Raw genomic sequence first — 14,116 nt, 5'->3', positions numbered from 1 at the left:
GCGCCCAGTGACTTTGGCACAGAGAGCCCAAGGCTCCAGCAGTCTCTGGCCAGGAGAAGAGCTCTGCACAGAGGCAGAGAGGGCTCCAAAGGGCACACAGCTACCAGAGTCCCTGTCCAGATGAACAGGCTAGTGTGGAAGCTGGGAGGACATAGGAGGGAGGATGCAGGGTTGCGTGGCTCCCGCAGTTCCTGGTCAGGGAATGCGGAGTCCCGGTGGGTGCGAGTCACCAGTCAGGGGTCGCTGCACAGCTCTTATGGAGGTCTGGGCAGCGCCAAGCCCAGGAGTTTGAGGTTGCTATGAGCTGTGATGTCACGGCACTCTACCCAGGGCAACAGTTCAAGGCTCCAGTGTGCCAAAACCGTATCACTCTGCCCCTAAGGATTAAGGCTGTAAGGTAGCTCAGTCCCCGCCTTTAGGCTGCTCAGTCAGTAGGTTACTTTGACCTGCCCAATCCTTGCTCTGAGACCCTGAGTGCAGAGCTTGCCAGGGCAATTCTTTCACAATGGCTTCCTGCGCCCTGCTCAGTGGCTCAGTCTGGACCCCAGACAATGCCCAAAGTTCTCCACACTCCTGCTCAAGCTCTCCCCAAGGCAGTTCAACTGAGTGCCAAGTCCAAGAACACCGAAACAGTTCACAGGTAAGGCCTTTCCAGTTTGCAGTCTCACTGCTGCTTGTACTTACGGTTGCCGGCGTGATTAGGTCGATCGAACACACGCAACCACTTGCCAGTTTTCCACTGTTTTTGTCCTCCTCTTGGGGTCCAGAAGTCCCTTGCTGGCTCCCTGTATCCTCAAAGGGATGATTATAGGCAGATCCCACCGGCCAGAAATGCCTGGAGTCTTGTCTCCCCATACTCACTGTTCCCAGTTGCAGGGAAGCTGTTACTCGGCCGCCATCTTTAATCTCCAGTCCCAAAGCTTCTTTTATATCCTGGTCAGACTAAGAGTTTTAAGAATGTCAATTAAGTTCAAGAGGACTTGGAAGGCTCTGAATCCTGGTAATTGCTCTGGGTGAAGCACAGAGATTTGCACTCAGTAATCACGGGTAAAGAAAATTAACTGCCTACTTGATAAATCTACATGGTTCTGTTCACCTATCTAAATCTTCCAGGAAGCAGAAGAATCCAGAGCTAATGAGTCATTTCACTATTTATGCTTAATTTGTTCATTTCCAAGTAATTTTAAGGCTGCTTATAAAAGTTCATGCAACAGTATAACATAGACAACAAAGGCAAAATATAAAAAATGCATCTTATTACTTACATGTAGGCTGCAAATTTGGCTTTGAGCTTCCTAGTAGCAAATGCAAAACAGGAAATACATCTAGAATAGGTAGCTGTAGACTTTGTCTCTTAACCTATGGGAGCAAATTGTGAATGTTTTCTCATTTGAAGTTTGAAGAGTGTTTCAACATCCAGCAGGGTGTTGATGCCAGGGAAAACTTGTCACCTGTAGTGCCATCCTCCTGAGAAAACTTGTCACATGTGGTGCCATCCTCCTGGGTGATGGTGCCAGGGAAAACTTGTCACATATGGTTACCCTGTGAACACCATGACAGCAGGGATCCAGCTATCTCTGAACAACCACATTCCTCCCTAGTAGTTTCTGGTGGAGAGTAGGGGTCGAGTGACCGGGAAGCAATAGGCTGAGCAGATAAGAGATGGTACTCTGAAATTAGAAGGCTAGGCATTCACTTCCCAGCTCCATTTGTAGGATCTGTGTGACTTTAGACAAGTTATTGAACATCTCCAAGTTTCTATTGCTTTCCCTATAACCTGGAGACAATAACTAAAGCTATTTTATAGCACTTCCTTCATCTCAGGGACTTTTTCAACCGTTTTACCCATATTAACTCATTAATTCCTAATACAACTCTGTGAGGCAGATACCATTAATATTATTATTTTACAGTTGGGGAAACCCAGGCATGGTTAAGGCGACACAAGCAGAAAGCAAGGCCTTCAAGGTTCAACCCCAGACAGTTTGAACCCCAGGCCTTTACTCTTAGCTGTTCCCTTATGTTGTCTCCCAATAACTGTTGGATTCCCTACTCTGTGGTGTGACTGTGAGTATTAAAATAAAGCTGAATTTAAATATGTAAAGTGCTTGGTGCTGTGGCCCATATTTGGTATTCAGTAAAAGTTGGCTGGTCTACTGTTTCTCATCCCCCTTCATCAGCATCATCACCATCATCCTTAAGGGTTAAATGGATGAATGCTGATGGCTCCTCTTTGTGAATAAATAGCATCCCTGTCTCCCAGGTCCAATAATGGAACGTAGACACAGAGGAAAGCCAAGGGGAGAATGAAAGGACATTGGGGCATTTTATTTGCTAAGGGCGTGTCCTGTGCAGATAGCAATATGGGCATATAGTGGGCAGAAATGTACCCCATCAGCCCTCATTAGAGACAGAAGGCCAGATGTGGTAGGCCCAGGGTTCCTGCTAGTGCAGTGGCTCTCACATCTTATGTTCAGAATGACCTCCTAACTGAAAGGTGGCCTTCTCCAGTCACACATGATTTGGAGAGATGATCCTCTAGGCTGTCTGAATATAGACATTAAATAAACAAAACTGCACACTTGTGGAAACAGGGTGTTTATCAGACTCTTACTACAGGCCAGAGGCTCTAAGTATATTATCTTATTTAATCACCACAAAAAAAACACCTGAGAAGTAGATAGTTTAACAGCTCCATGCAGACAAAGGGGCTGACCAGAGAGTGGGCAGCTCTCTGTTCAGTTTGCACAGAGGGCAGTGGCAGGATGGGACCTCGGCTCTGGTGGGTCCCCTCTCGCTCAGTCCTACCTCACAGTCCCAGAGCAGAGTCACCTCGTCAGGTGGAAAGGTGGGCATTCAAAGACATTGATTTGTCATTTTTCAAGACTCATAAGCCATTTTGAGAATGCGAATGAGTTCCCCGTTAGAAAAATGCACAACATGTGATGAGTAACACAATTTTAGGGAGACCACGCCCCTTCAGGCCCACCATGGATGCTGCCTTACGATCACCTGCTCTCCTGGGCAATTATTTCCTTTAGGTCTAGTCAAAGTCACATTCGAACTTCAATTCTTTCTGCCTTTAAACTTGGGTCTTAAGGACCAGATGGTGGCTGTCCTTGGCTCCAATAATGGGAATGGATGAGTTGTCCAAAATTCAGGCCTGCACCTGACACAGAAATATTATGCAGGGCTTTCTTCTTGACCAAGTTGGTTTTCATGCAAAAAATAAATAAATAACTCCAGTTTATGTGTATACCCCATATAAAGTCCTTAGAAAAAGAAAAGAAAACAAAACAAAACCATGGTATGTAATCTTTGCCTAATCAATTGATTATAGGTTTTCCAAATCTCTGTCCTCTGGTTCTTGAAGCCTCTTTGAATCATTAAATGGCCACGTTTAAGTTTTAAACCCTAAAAGAAGGAGAAATAATTCCAAGGGAAATTGTTGATTCTTGTGATAAAGTATAAAGTAGTCTGAAGTTGGGTTAATACACATTAACTGATTCTTAACTTGGTTAACATGCTAAGACCCTACTGTTTCCTTAGCACATACAAAATACTTTGACAGGTATTATCGCATTAACTCCCCATTCCTAGCACCAGAAGCCCCTTGAGTAAAACAAGGCTCTTACTATTAACCCCATTTCGTTGAAGAGGAAACTGAAGTCCAGAGAGGTTCTATGACCTGCCCAAGAGATTCAATGCTATCCCTATTAAAATACCAGCATCATACTTTCAAGACATGGAAAAAATAATTCTTCATTTTGTGTGGAAGCAGAAAAAAATCCGTATAGCCAAGGCAATTTTTAGTAATAAAAACAAAGCCGCGGGCATCAGCCTACCAGACTTTAGGCTGTAGTACAAGTCCGTAGTGATCAAAACAGCATGGTATTGGCACAAAAATAGAGATATAGATATTTGGAACTTAATAGAAAACCAGGAGATGAAACAAACATCTTACAGCCACCTAATCTTTGATAACCCAAACAAAACATACACTGGGGGAAAGAATCCCTATTCAGTAAATGGTGCTGGAAGAACTGGATTTCCACATGTAAAAGACTGAAACTGGACCCGCAACTGTCTCCACTCACAAAAATTGATTCAAGATGGATAAAAGACCTTAATCTAAGACAAGAAACAATTAAAATCCTCAAAGAGAGTGTGGGGAAAACACTGAAAACTATCAACCTGGGGAAGGACTTTATGAGGAAGACTTCTGTGGCAATCACAACAACAACAACAACAACAACAAAAATAAACAAATGGGAATTAATGGAACTGAAGAGCTTCTGTACAGCTAAGGTGACAACCAAAGCAAATAGACAGCCTACACATTGGGAAAGGATATTTGCATATTTTGAATCAGACAAAAGCTTGATAACTAGGATCTACAGAGAACTCAAATTAATCAACGTAAAAAAGAGCCAACAATCCCTTATATCACTGGGCAAGAGAGACGAATGGAACCTTCTCTAAACAAGACAGACAAATGGCTAACAAACATATGAAAAAATGCTCATCATCCCTAATTATTAGAGAAAGGCAAATCAAAACCATCCTGAGATATCACCCAACTCCAGTGAGAATGGTCCACATCACAAAGTCTCAAAACTGCAGATGCTGGCATGGATATGGAGAGAAGGGAACACTTTTACACTGCTGGTGGGACTGCAAACTAGTACAACCTTTTTTGGAAGGCAGTATGGAGAACCCTTAAAGAACTCAAGCTAGACCTCCCATTTGATCCTGCAATCCCATTGCTGGGCATCTACCCAGAAGAAAAAAAATCCTTTTACCACAGGGACACTTGTATTAGACTGTTTATTGCAGCTCAATTTACAATCGTCAAAATGTGGAACCAGCCTAAATGCCCACCAACCCAGGAATGGATTAACAAGCTGTGGTATATGTACACCATGGAATACTCCTCAGCCACTAAAAAAGATGGAGCTTTTACATCTTTCGTATTAACCTGCATGGATGTGGAACATATTATTCTTAGTAAAGCATCACAATAATGGAGAAACAAGAATCCTATGTACTCAGTTCTGATATGAGGACAATTAATGTCCTAGTACAAGGTGGAGGGTGGGGTATGGGGAGAGCGGAGAAGGGGAAGGAGGGGGGACAAGGGGAGTGGTATAACTTTGGGGAGCAGGACACAATTATAAGAGGGTTCTTATCTAACAAAAGCAATCAAGGTAACCTGGTTCTATGTACCCTCAATAAATCGATAATAATAATAATAATACACCCTCAAAGACTTGGAGTTAAGATTATATGTGTTAAATCCACATAAATTACTAGCACATAGTACCTGGCATATAAATAAATACTTAATAACTATACAAGTTGTCCCTGCAAAAAAACAAAACAAAACAAAAAAAACACACAGTGGGAAGTGGCAGAGCTGGGACTGGAGCTCTGGGTTCCAGACTTCAAGTCCTGTTTGCTTGTTCCTCAACCAATGTGTGAAGCAACATTTTAAAAATGCAGACTGGGCAGGTGGCTCACACCTATAATTCCAGCACTCTGGGAAGCCGAAGTGGGAGAATTGCTTGAGCTCAGGAGTTGGAGATCAGCCTGAGCAAGAGTAAAAACTAAAAACTCTCTCTAAAACTGTCTCTAAAAACCAGCCAGGCATTGTGGTGGACACCTATAGTGTCTCTTGGGAGGCTGAGGCAAGAGGATCTCTTGAGCCCAAAAGTTTGAGGTTGCTGTGAGCTATGATGACATCATGGCACTCTACCCAGGGCAACAGAGTGAGACTCTGTCTCAAAAAAAAACCCAAAAACACAAATCTGGGTTAACTTGCTGCAATCCCACGAGAACACATGAATCATTTGTGCTATTAATTAAACAACCTTCTTCCCAACATTCAGGGCCCACCTCTTAAGTCTCCTTTGCTGTGAAGCCACTCAACCGCCATCCCCTCCCCTAAGCAGAGGGCTTTATTACCCTGAAACTTGTGTCTCTTGTCATAGGGGCCTCGATTATCTAGTTCTTTTTGCAGTGAGCGCTCCAAAGGGTAGTGTCAGAGACCTCAAGGGCAAAAGATAAGGAACTGGCCCAAGATTCATTGCCATGGCAACAGCTACTTGACTTAGCCTCTGACTTAATGTCTCTGCAGGTGAGCGGCCAGGAGGAAGCAAGGATGACTCAGTGTCTCCCTGCCTGGGCTGAGCGGGAGAGTGACCTGGCAGGTAAGGTAGAGGCAGGAGGCTGGCCTGGGACAGTGGACATTTCTGGGAAGGTCTTGTCTTCCCAGAAAGCTGAGAGTTCCTCAAGGGCAGCACTAGTTAGCACCCAGTAAATGGTGGATCCATAATGTCCAGTCAGTGTGGATTATACCAGCCCAGGCCATCATGTTTTCAAACTACCCATCTCCACCCAGGAGTGAGTCATGAAATAACTTTTGGGGCTACAGCCAGCATTTTTTAAATTAATAAGACAGAAGAGAAGAGAAGTGAAAAGAAAAAAGAGAATAGTGCATCACACCTAGGAAGGCTCAGCATTATTTTCCATGAACTATTTCTTTATGGAAACTATGAAGTGAGAGAGAGAAAGAGTACTGGGCTATGACGTAAATATCCTTATTCTGACGATCACACATGTTTGGCAAAAAAAAAAAAAATCATTGGAGAACAATTTTAGAAAACATTTTCTTTACCAATTTTCTGAAGATGGGAACATTAAAATCTAATGGCCATTGGTGTCATTCATCCATTATTTATTATTCACACAAAAAATAGAAAACATCTTCTAGAGTTGCTTTCGCTATCATCTCAGTGGACGTTAGGCGCGAAGGAGAAACATTTAGGGGCCAGTGAGTGGCTCTGTGTGGCGGGAGCTGCTAATCAGGCAGCAGGAGCCAGAAGAGGAGTGTGACAGGCCCACCTCACAGAGATGTCCCTCTTCAGGGGAGGGCCCGTTGAATGCTGAGATTGTGTGGTTCAGACAGGAGAGGGCTGGAACTACTGGACTTGGCATTCTGGCTCCCCTCACCTTACCTGTCAGTTTAAAGAGCAGTCCCCAACCTTTTTGGCACCAGGGACTGGTTTCATGGAAGAAGATTTTTCCACGGACTGGAGGCCTGGGGGTATGGTTGCGATATGAGTCTGTAAGCAATTCATGTATTATGGCCGTCATACAGTCAAACCTCTGCTAAGGATGACCTGTGTTTACAGCGGCTCCCCAGTGCCAGCATCACCGCCTTGCTCCACCTCAGATCATCCGGCATTAGACTCTCATAAGGAGGATGCAACCTAGATCCCTTGAATGCACAGTTTACAGTAGGGTTCATGCCCCTGTGAGAATCTAATGCCACTGATGATGCGACAGGAGGCTGGGCTAGGCGGTGATGCTAGCAATGAGGAGTGGCTGTAAACACAGATAAAGCTCCTCTCATACTGCTCCCCTCCTGCTGTGTGACCCAGTTCCTAACAGGCCACATGCTCAATCCATGGACCTGGGGTGAAGAATTGCAGGTTTAAGTCATTCAGCACCTGTATATTGACACTGTTTTATTGTTCCCACATTATTTTCTCGGTGCCAGTCTGATCTTGTCCACGAACTTATAAATGACTGTAATATGTTTTCTGCTTCTTTTGTATATCAAAAATGTGTGGCAGGGTTGGAATGTAGGCGCTCCATAAGTGCTTCCTAGTTATGGACATCTCCTCATTTTTCAGGCCCCGAAACATCCCTTCATTCTTAATCTTTTCCTATCACAGAGCGTTTATTAAATGGCTTTGTGGCTGTGTAACAGTCTGTCATCTTCACTTAGACTGGGAGCTCTCTGAGCACAGGGACTATGTGTATTCCATCGCTGTATCCTTACCCCTTGTTCATCGTATCCTCAGTGATTGGCGGTTGGCAGGTGTATCTGTTAGCTTTGGCCACAATAGTGGTGAGTAACAAACACCTCCACTATATCAGTGATATATTGAACTGGCTTTTGTTTTTATGATTCATCCAGGGCAGCTCTAAGCCGTGGGTCAGTTCTGGATCTTCTCTTTGTGTCTCTCGGCCTCCTTTGTGTTTTTCTCATGAAAAAGGCAGAGGCACAATAAATCACGTTCAGTTTTATAAGCGCTTTTCAAGCCATGTATTCCAATGCGTCTGTTAATATACTTTTTTTTTTTTAGAGACAGAGTCTCACTTTGTCGCCCTTGGTAGAGTGCCCTGGTGTTACAGCTCACAGCAACCTCCAGCTCTTGGGGGTAGGCGATTCTCTTGCCTCAGCCTCCCAAGTAGCTAGGACCACAGGTGCCCGCCACAACACCCGGCTTTTTTGTTGTTGTTGTACTTTGGCCGGGGCTGGGTTCGAACCTGCCACCCTCAGTATATGGGGCCAGCGCCCTACTCGCTGAGCCTTACGCGCCACCCTGTTAATGTACTTTCGACCAAAGTAAGTCAGAAAGCCAAGCCTAAAGTCAAGCAGGTCTGTCTCAGTGGGCTGGGGTGGTGAGGGGAAGAGTGACTGTTTCTGCATAAGCTAAGTAAGTGCAGGTTCTTGCTGAATGTTCATGGAAGGGAAAGGAAGGGAAGAAGATAATTGGGTTCCAGGGATTTCCCGGGGGTATTCACCATACAAGTTACACCGTATAAGAAGTCCATGGGGACGCTTCTGCCACCTGACATACAGCTCTACAGAGAAAGTCGGAGCTTGTCTAACAGATAACAGCCCAGCCACCCAGAGATAAGTCTGTCGTGCAAATAAAGCAAATCCTCAGAAGCAACCACCAGCAAAGACTGTTCCTCTAGGGACTTAGGGACCGCAGCAACCTCTGGGAGGGAGAACAAGGTCAGGGACTGCAGGTCCACAAGAAGCATCTCTGAGTGTATAGAAACCCAGCCTGAGCAGAGGATTATTCTGTGTCCTCTAGAAATGTGCGCCTGCAGACAAATGCCCGCATGCTTGTTGAAATTGAAAGTCAGGACTTTGAAGGGACCTTTTCAGATTGCTAGACACCTGTTTCTAACAGGAGCCCAGAGTGTTGGTCCCTGTATGGCTTTGCAGCGCCAACTCTGGGACATTGTGAGGTTGTGGAAGGTTTTGCGCCCCTCCCTTGCTTGACTGAAAAATAATAATCTGTTTTCCTTTCCTTCTTTCTCTCCCTTCTGACTGCAGGGGTGCTGTGCCTGCCAGACAGCCTGAACCTCCACAGAGACCCGCAGCGGTCAAACAAGCCGGGAGAACTGCCCATGTTCAGCCAGTCGGAGTTGAGGACCATCGAGCAGTCCTTGCTGGCCACCCACGTGGGCAGCATCGCCGAACTGAGTAAGTGGACATTGGTTCATCAGCCCTCGTGCCTCAAGTGACAGGCCATCCATCATGCCGCAAGGCTCCAAATGACCCCAGTACTTGGTAACCAGCCAGGTGACACCTTTTATTGAGCACCTGCTGTGTACAACCAGACAGTGCTGATAGCTGTGGGGAAGGTGGGAGCTGTGGAGCCAGGCTGACCTGGTAAATTTCCTGGCTCTGCCACTAACGTAGGTCAAGTTCCTAATCTTTTCTGACCCTCAGTTTCCTTTTCCATAAAATAGAGAAAACAACAGTACCTAGGAGAGGAACTGTGGTGATTCAATAGGGAACCGGCTGCTGATTGCCATGGTGAGCCCCATGGTCACTAGAGAGAGCTACTTTGGTGGCACCTGAATATGGAAATTGCCCTTCATTTCCTTTAAACCCTGGAGGTCACAAGATGCCTTTAGTCACAGGGTCTTCCAGCTACCAGTTTGTCATCTAATTGTTCTTAAACTTTTGGGTTCTGTGACTCCTTTGGCATCCCGATGAAGGCAATGGTCCCTGTCTCAGGGTAATTTTTTTTTTTGAGACAGAGTCTCTGTCACCTAGTCATCATAACTAGCTACAACCTCAAACTCTTTTTTTTGTTTGTTTTTTTTTGAGACAGAGCCTCAAGCTGTTGCCCTGGCATCACAGCTCACAGCAACCTCCAATTCCTGGGCTCAAGCGATTCTCGTGCCTCCGCCTCCCAAGTAGCTGGGACTACAGGCACCCACCACAATGCCTGGCTATTTTTTGGTTGTAGCCATCATTGTTTGACGAGCCCAGGTTGGATTCGAACCCGCCAGCTCAGGTGTATGTGGCTGGTGCCTTAGCCGCTTGAGCCACAGGCACCGAGCCTACAACCTCAAATTCTTGATTGAACTCAAGGCATCCTCCTCCCTCAGCCTCCTGAGTAGCTGGGGACTACAAGCACAATACTGCGCCTGGCTAATTTTTCTAATTTTCATAGAGATGGGGTCTTGCTGTTGCTCAAGCTGGTCTCAAACTTCTGGCCTCAAGTGATCCTTCCACCCCAGCCTCCCAGAGTGCTGGGATTACAGGCTTCTGGCCTAGAATAGCATTTTTAAATGCATAACATGCAAAAGATTACAAAGGAAACCAATTATATTAAAAGGCAGTTATCAAAACATTTTTAATCTGGATCATGCTATATAATTAATCCTATGCTTTTTTATTAGTGCATGATTTTGAGGTAGTGATGTGTGTGAATATTTTGAGATATCTCAACAAATGGAATGTGATAAGGAAATAACTGCATTTTAATACGCTTCCAAGGCACTCAGATGCAGAGTGTCCAAGCAGCAGCCCTGGGAGATGCTGCTCTAAGTTGAAATGCCATGATATGGTATATTCCAGGATATGCTCTTGACCCTGGAAATGTAGAATCTAGCTACAGAGTTGGGACACAGCTTCATGGGCATAATCTAGGAAGAGGCCCCACACAAGATGACCTCTCAAAGTTTTGTCCTGGGATATCCCAGAGGACCCTGCTGGCTCCTACCTCCTGGACTAAGGCCCCACATCCTTCTCTCAGTCTCTTTCATCAGAGGATTTGGTCCACAGATCTGCACTTCACCTAAGCAGGCGGCCTGCAGGAGCGGCTTGCCGCTTAGATTGTTTTTTAAGGACAATTTGCTCTGTAAATTAAGAGCTGTCCTCTTTGAATGTTGACTTTTGCATATGAATTATTGGCTCACGAATGGGTGTTGCTAATTGCAGATGGGTTTTGTACGTTTATTAAGTCAGACCCTAGAATGTGTGCTCAGAGAAGCACTTTGATAAGTCATGTCAACCACTGAAGGTAATAAAATTGCTTCTTTTCTAATCGGACTGTAATTTAAACTGGCTTGCTCTGTGCTAAATCAATACTCTTATGCTGTGTACACAGAGAGCTGTTCTTCATATTCAAAGGTTGCTCTGCCAATGTGGATGGTGGGAACCACTTCTTTCAGCAAAGGTGTAAAGTTTTTCTCAGCCATCCATGGTCTTTTTGAATCAGGGACGGCTGGCCAGGGCCAAGAGCAGAACCCTTCTTATTAGCTGATAATGCTAAGAGAAGCAGCAGATGGGTAATGAACTAAAAAACTATGGCAAATCCTTACACGAATAACTTGTAATGTGGTATAATTATCCCTATTTTATGATGAGGGACTGGAAGAGGAATTCAGCTTGTCCCAGATCGGCCACACCTGTGAGTGGAACAGCTCAAGATTGAATCGAGGCTTCTCCATGCAAAACTTTCACATCTCACCTCTAAACTACACTCCCTCTTTGGAAGCCCAATAGATGTTTCCTGAGAAACATCTATTCAGACCTGAGAGCCCCCTTCTGTAAGATCAGGGTCTGGGGAGGAGGTGTGAGCACTCACAAAGGTGACCAAGTCCCTCCACAAGTCCAGCCATGCACCCCATGACGTGATTAATGATGATGGTGGTCCCCTGAGATTATAATACTGTGCTTTTACTGTGCCATCTGTTAACCAAGATAATAATAATAATAATGAGGCTTATACTTTGGAAAAAGGAGAGCTTTATTTTCTCACAAAAGGGTCTTTTTACAGCTCTCAGGGGCCATTCTGGCAAGCTGGGAAACACGGCTCTCCGCCACAGGCCAGGAAACCCCCCTGCTTTAAGGGAGAGACACAAGAAACAGGATCTCAACAAGCTTTACAAATATTTACACATAGTCTGTAAAGGGGCCAGGCACAGTGGCTCACACCCATAATCCTAGCACTCTGACAGGCTGAGGCTGGTGGATTGCCTGAGCTCAGGAGTTCAAGACCAGCCTGAGCAAAAGTGAAACCCGTCTAAAAAAACAGTGGGGCATTGTAGGAGGTGTCTCTAGTCCCAGCTGCTCGGGAGGCTGAGGCAAGAGCCCAAGAGTTTGAGGTTGCTGTGAGCTATGACGCCAAGGATGATGAAGTGAGCCTCTGTCTCAAAAAAAAAAACAAAAAACAGAAGAAGAAAAGAAAACAAATATTATGCAAAGAGAAATCACACGCATGTGTAGTTGTGTTTTTGTATCTCCCATCCTGTCACAGCTGGGAATAGAGTTTTAAGGTATTTCTGGGGTCCCCTTGGCTGAGAGGGGTCAGTTCAGTTAGCAGAGGGCTTGGCATTTTATTTTTAGAAATAAAAATACCTGTGTATTTCTAAGCTATCTAAACACTTAAACACAGGTAAAGTGTTTAGAGAGCTTAGAAAAGCAGGTACTTCCTGTTGTGTTTTGATTGCCTGCAGTATACAATACAGTAACCTGCTGTAAGGTTCATAGCCTGGGGGCAATGGACCGTACCATATAGCCTAGGTGTGCAGTAGGCTAGAATATCTAGGTTTGTGTATAATTATATTCTGTGATATTCACAACGCCAGGATCACCTAAGGACACATTTTCAGAACGTGTCTGTTTTGTTAAGCGACCACACTTGCACACAGGGACTCCTCCTAGTAACCCTTGTCTGTTTTCTCAGGGTATCATATTAAAATCCCAGACTACCCTGATCAGCTGGAAGGCCCAGAGCACTTATCTTTGTCCAGTAAAAATACATCCATTATTTCTGGATGTATTGAATAACTTCACGGTATTATTGTTCCCATTTCACAGGTGAGAAAACTGAGGCTTAGGGAGGATAAATGTCTTGCGCAAGGCCAGACAACTTGTAAATGACAGAGTTGTAATTCAAACCTTTTTGTTTGTCTCTTTCCCCTCTGCTACTTTGTGTCTAAATCCACTTTGTATTCCAAACATCTGGCACATCACCCACAGCTCAGATGAATAAATGAATCACCTGAAGTGAATTACTCAGTGAAACAAAACCTGAAGAAAATGTTGCAGGTGTCTGGAACTCTTGACGAAACCCCATTTAGATATGAGATGTCGGTTGCTTAACAACAAGGACATTCAGTTCTATTGAACTGAATTTCAAACTTGGGAACCTAGAGCTGAACCCGTGCAGTGTCTGAAATATTTGACTAGGAAGTTAAATCAGGCCACAGTGACCTCACAGCACAAAGGTCTCCAAACTGACCCAGGCTGATCATTCTTTGGCTCTGAGCCCTAGGAAATGTACAAGGTGCTGAACTTCACAGTTGGCTTAAGAGTGTAGTGAGCAGAAGAGGTCTCCTTTCCTGAACCCGTGAGTCAGGGCATCGGGGGAGAGGCAGGCTCACCCATTTTCCCACAGGACCATGGGGAAGCAGAAGCCCTTGGCTCCTCTCCCTTTGATCTGTCCAATCCATGTTGATGTCCTTTGAGACCTTGTCGTGGCTTTTCTGCCTGTCACCCCAGCCTTGCCCCCCAAGCTCCCAGTTAACCCCAGGCTGACAGTCATTAATTACAGAGTTTGCTTTCTGTAGTTCAAAGGGGAAAAAATGAGGGCTTTATTGTTATCTTTTCATTCTAGACTGTGAACTTGTCAACAGGGCCTTAAATTTACAACTGTGCACAATAAAGGTTTTCTGGGCTGTATCTCTTTGGTGTGGCCAGAAAAAAAAAATACACAAAAACAGCCCTTCTAGCTTGGGGATCATGACATTGACAGGGGAAGTAGCCATTAGCATATGGAGAGAGCAGGGTTTGAAATGGAGCTAGTGATTGCAGGGATTCTTGTGCCAGGTTTATCTCTCAAGGCCATCTATCCTCAGGGACATCTTTGGGACCTCTGATCCTAGGGTTAGGCTACAGCTGCTGCTACCTCTGCTGATGGGAGTGGTGGTGGTGATGATGGTGATCCTGGTGATGGTGGTGATCATGGTGATGGCAACTGAGATGATGATGGTAATGATGGTGACGGTG

General features: G+C 45.0%; 1 protein-coding gene across 3 annotated transcripts in view; it reads left to right on the top strand.

Moving 5' to 3' along the window:
- ABTB3 (ankyrin repeat and BTB domain containing 3) overlaps positions 1 to 14,116 on the top strand; it is a 296,751-nt gene that overhangs the window by 183,936 nt on the left and 98,699 nt on the right. For 2 of the 3 annotated variants that reach the window (XR_008378708.1, XM_053582736.1), the window contains exon 2: positions 9,140 to 9,289. Coding sequence is in view for 2 of the 3 variants with exons in the window: in XM_053582736.1 (XP_053438711.1) it covers positions 9,140 to 9,289 (150 nt within the window). In the remaining variant the exon portion in view is untranslated. Of the gene's footprint in view, positions 1 to 6,154; positions 6,210 to 9,139; positions 9,290 to 14,116 lie in introns of those variants that run through there. The other variant, XM_053582737.1, reaches the window with a different exon arrangement.

The sequence above is a fragment of the Nycticebus coucang genome, chromosome 3 (genome assembly GCF_027406575.1).
Source record: "Nycticebus coucang isolate mNycCou1 chromosome 3, mNycCou1.pri, whole genome shotgun sequence".
Classification (NCBI taxonomy): Eukaryota; Metazoa; Chordata; class Mammalia; order Primates; family Lorisidae; genus Nycticebus; species Nycticebus coucang.
The sequence above is the reverse complement of the archived record's forward strand: the minus strand, read 5'-3'. Positions and strand labels throughout refer to the sequence as shown.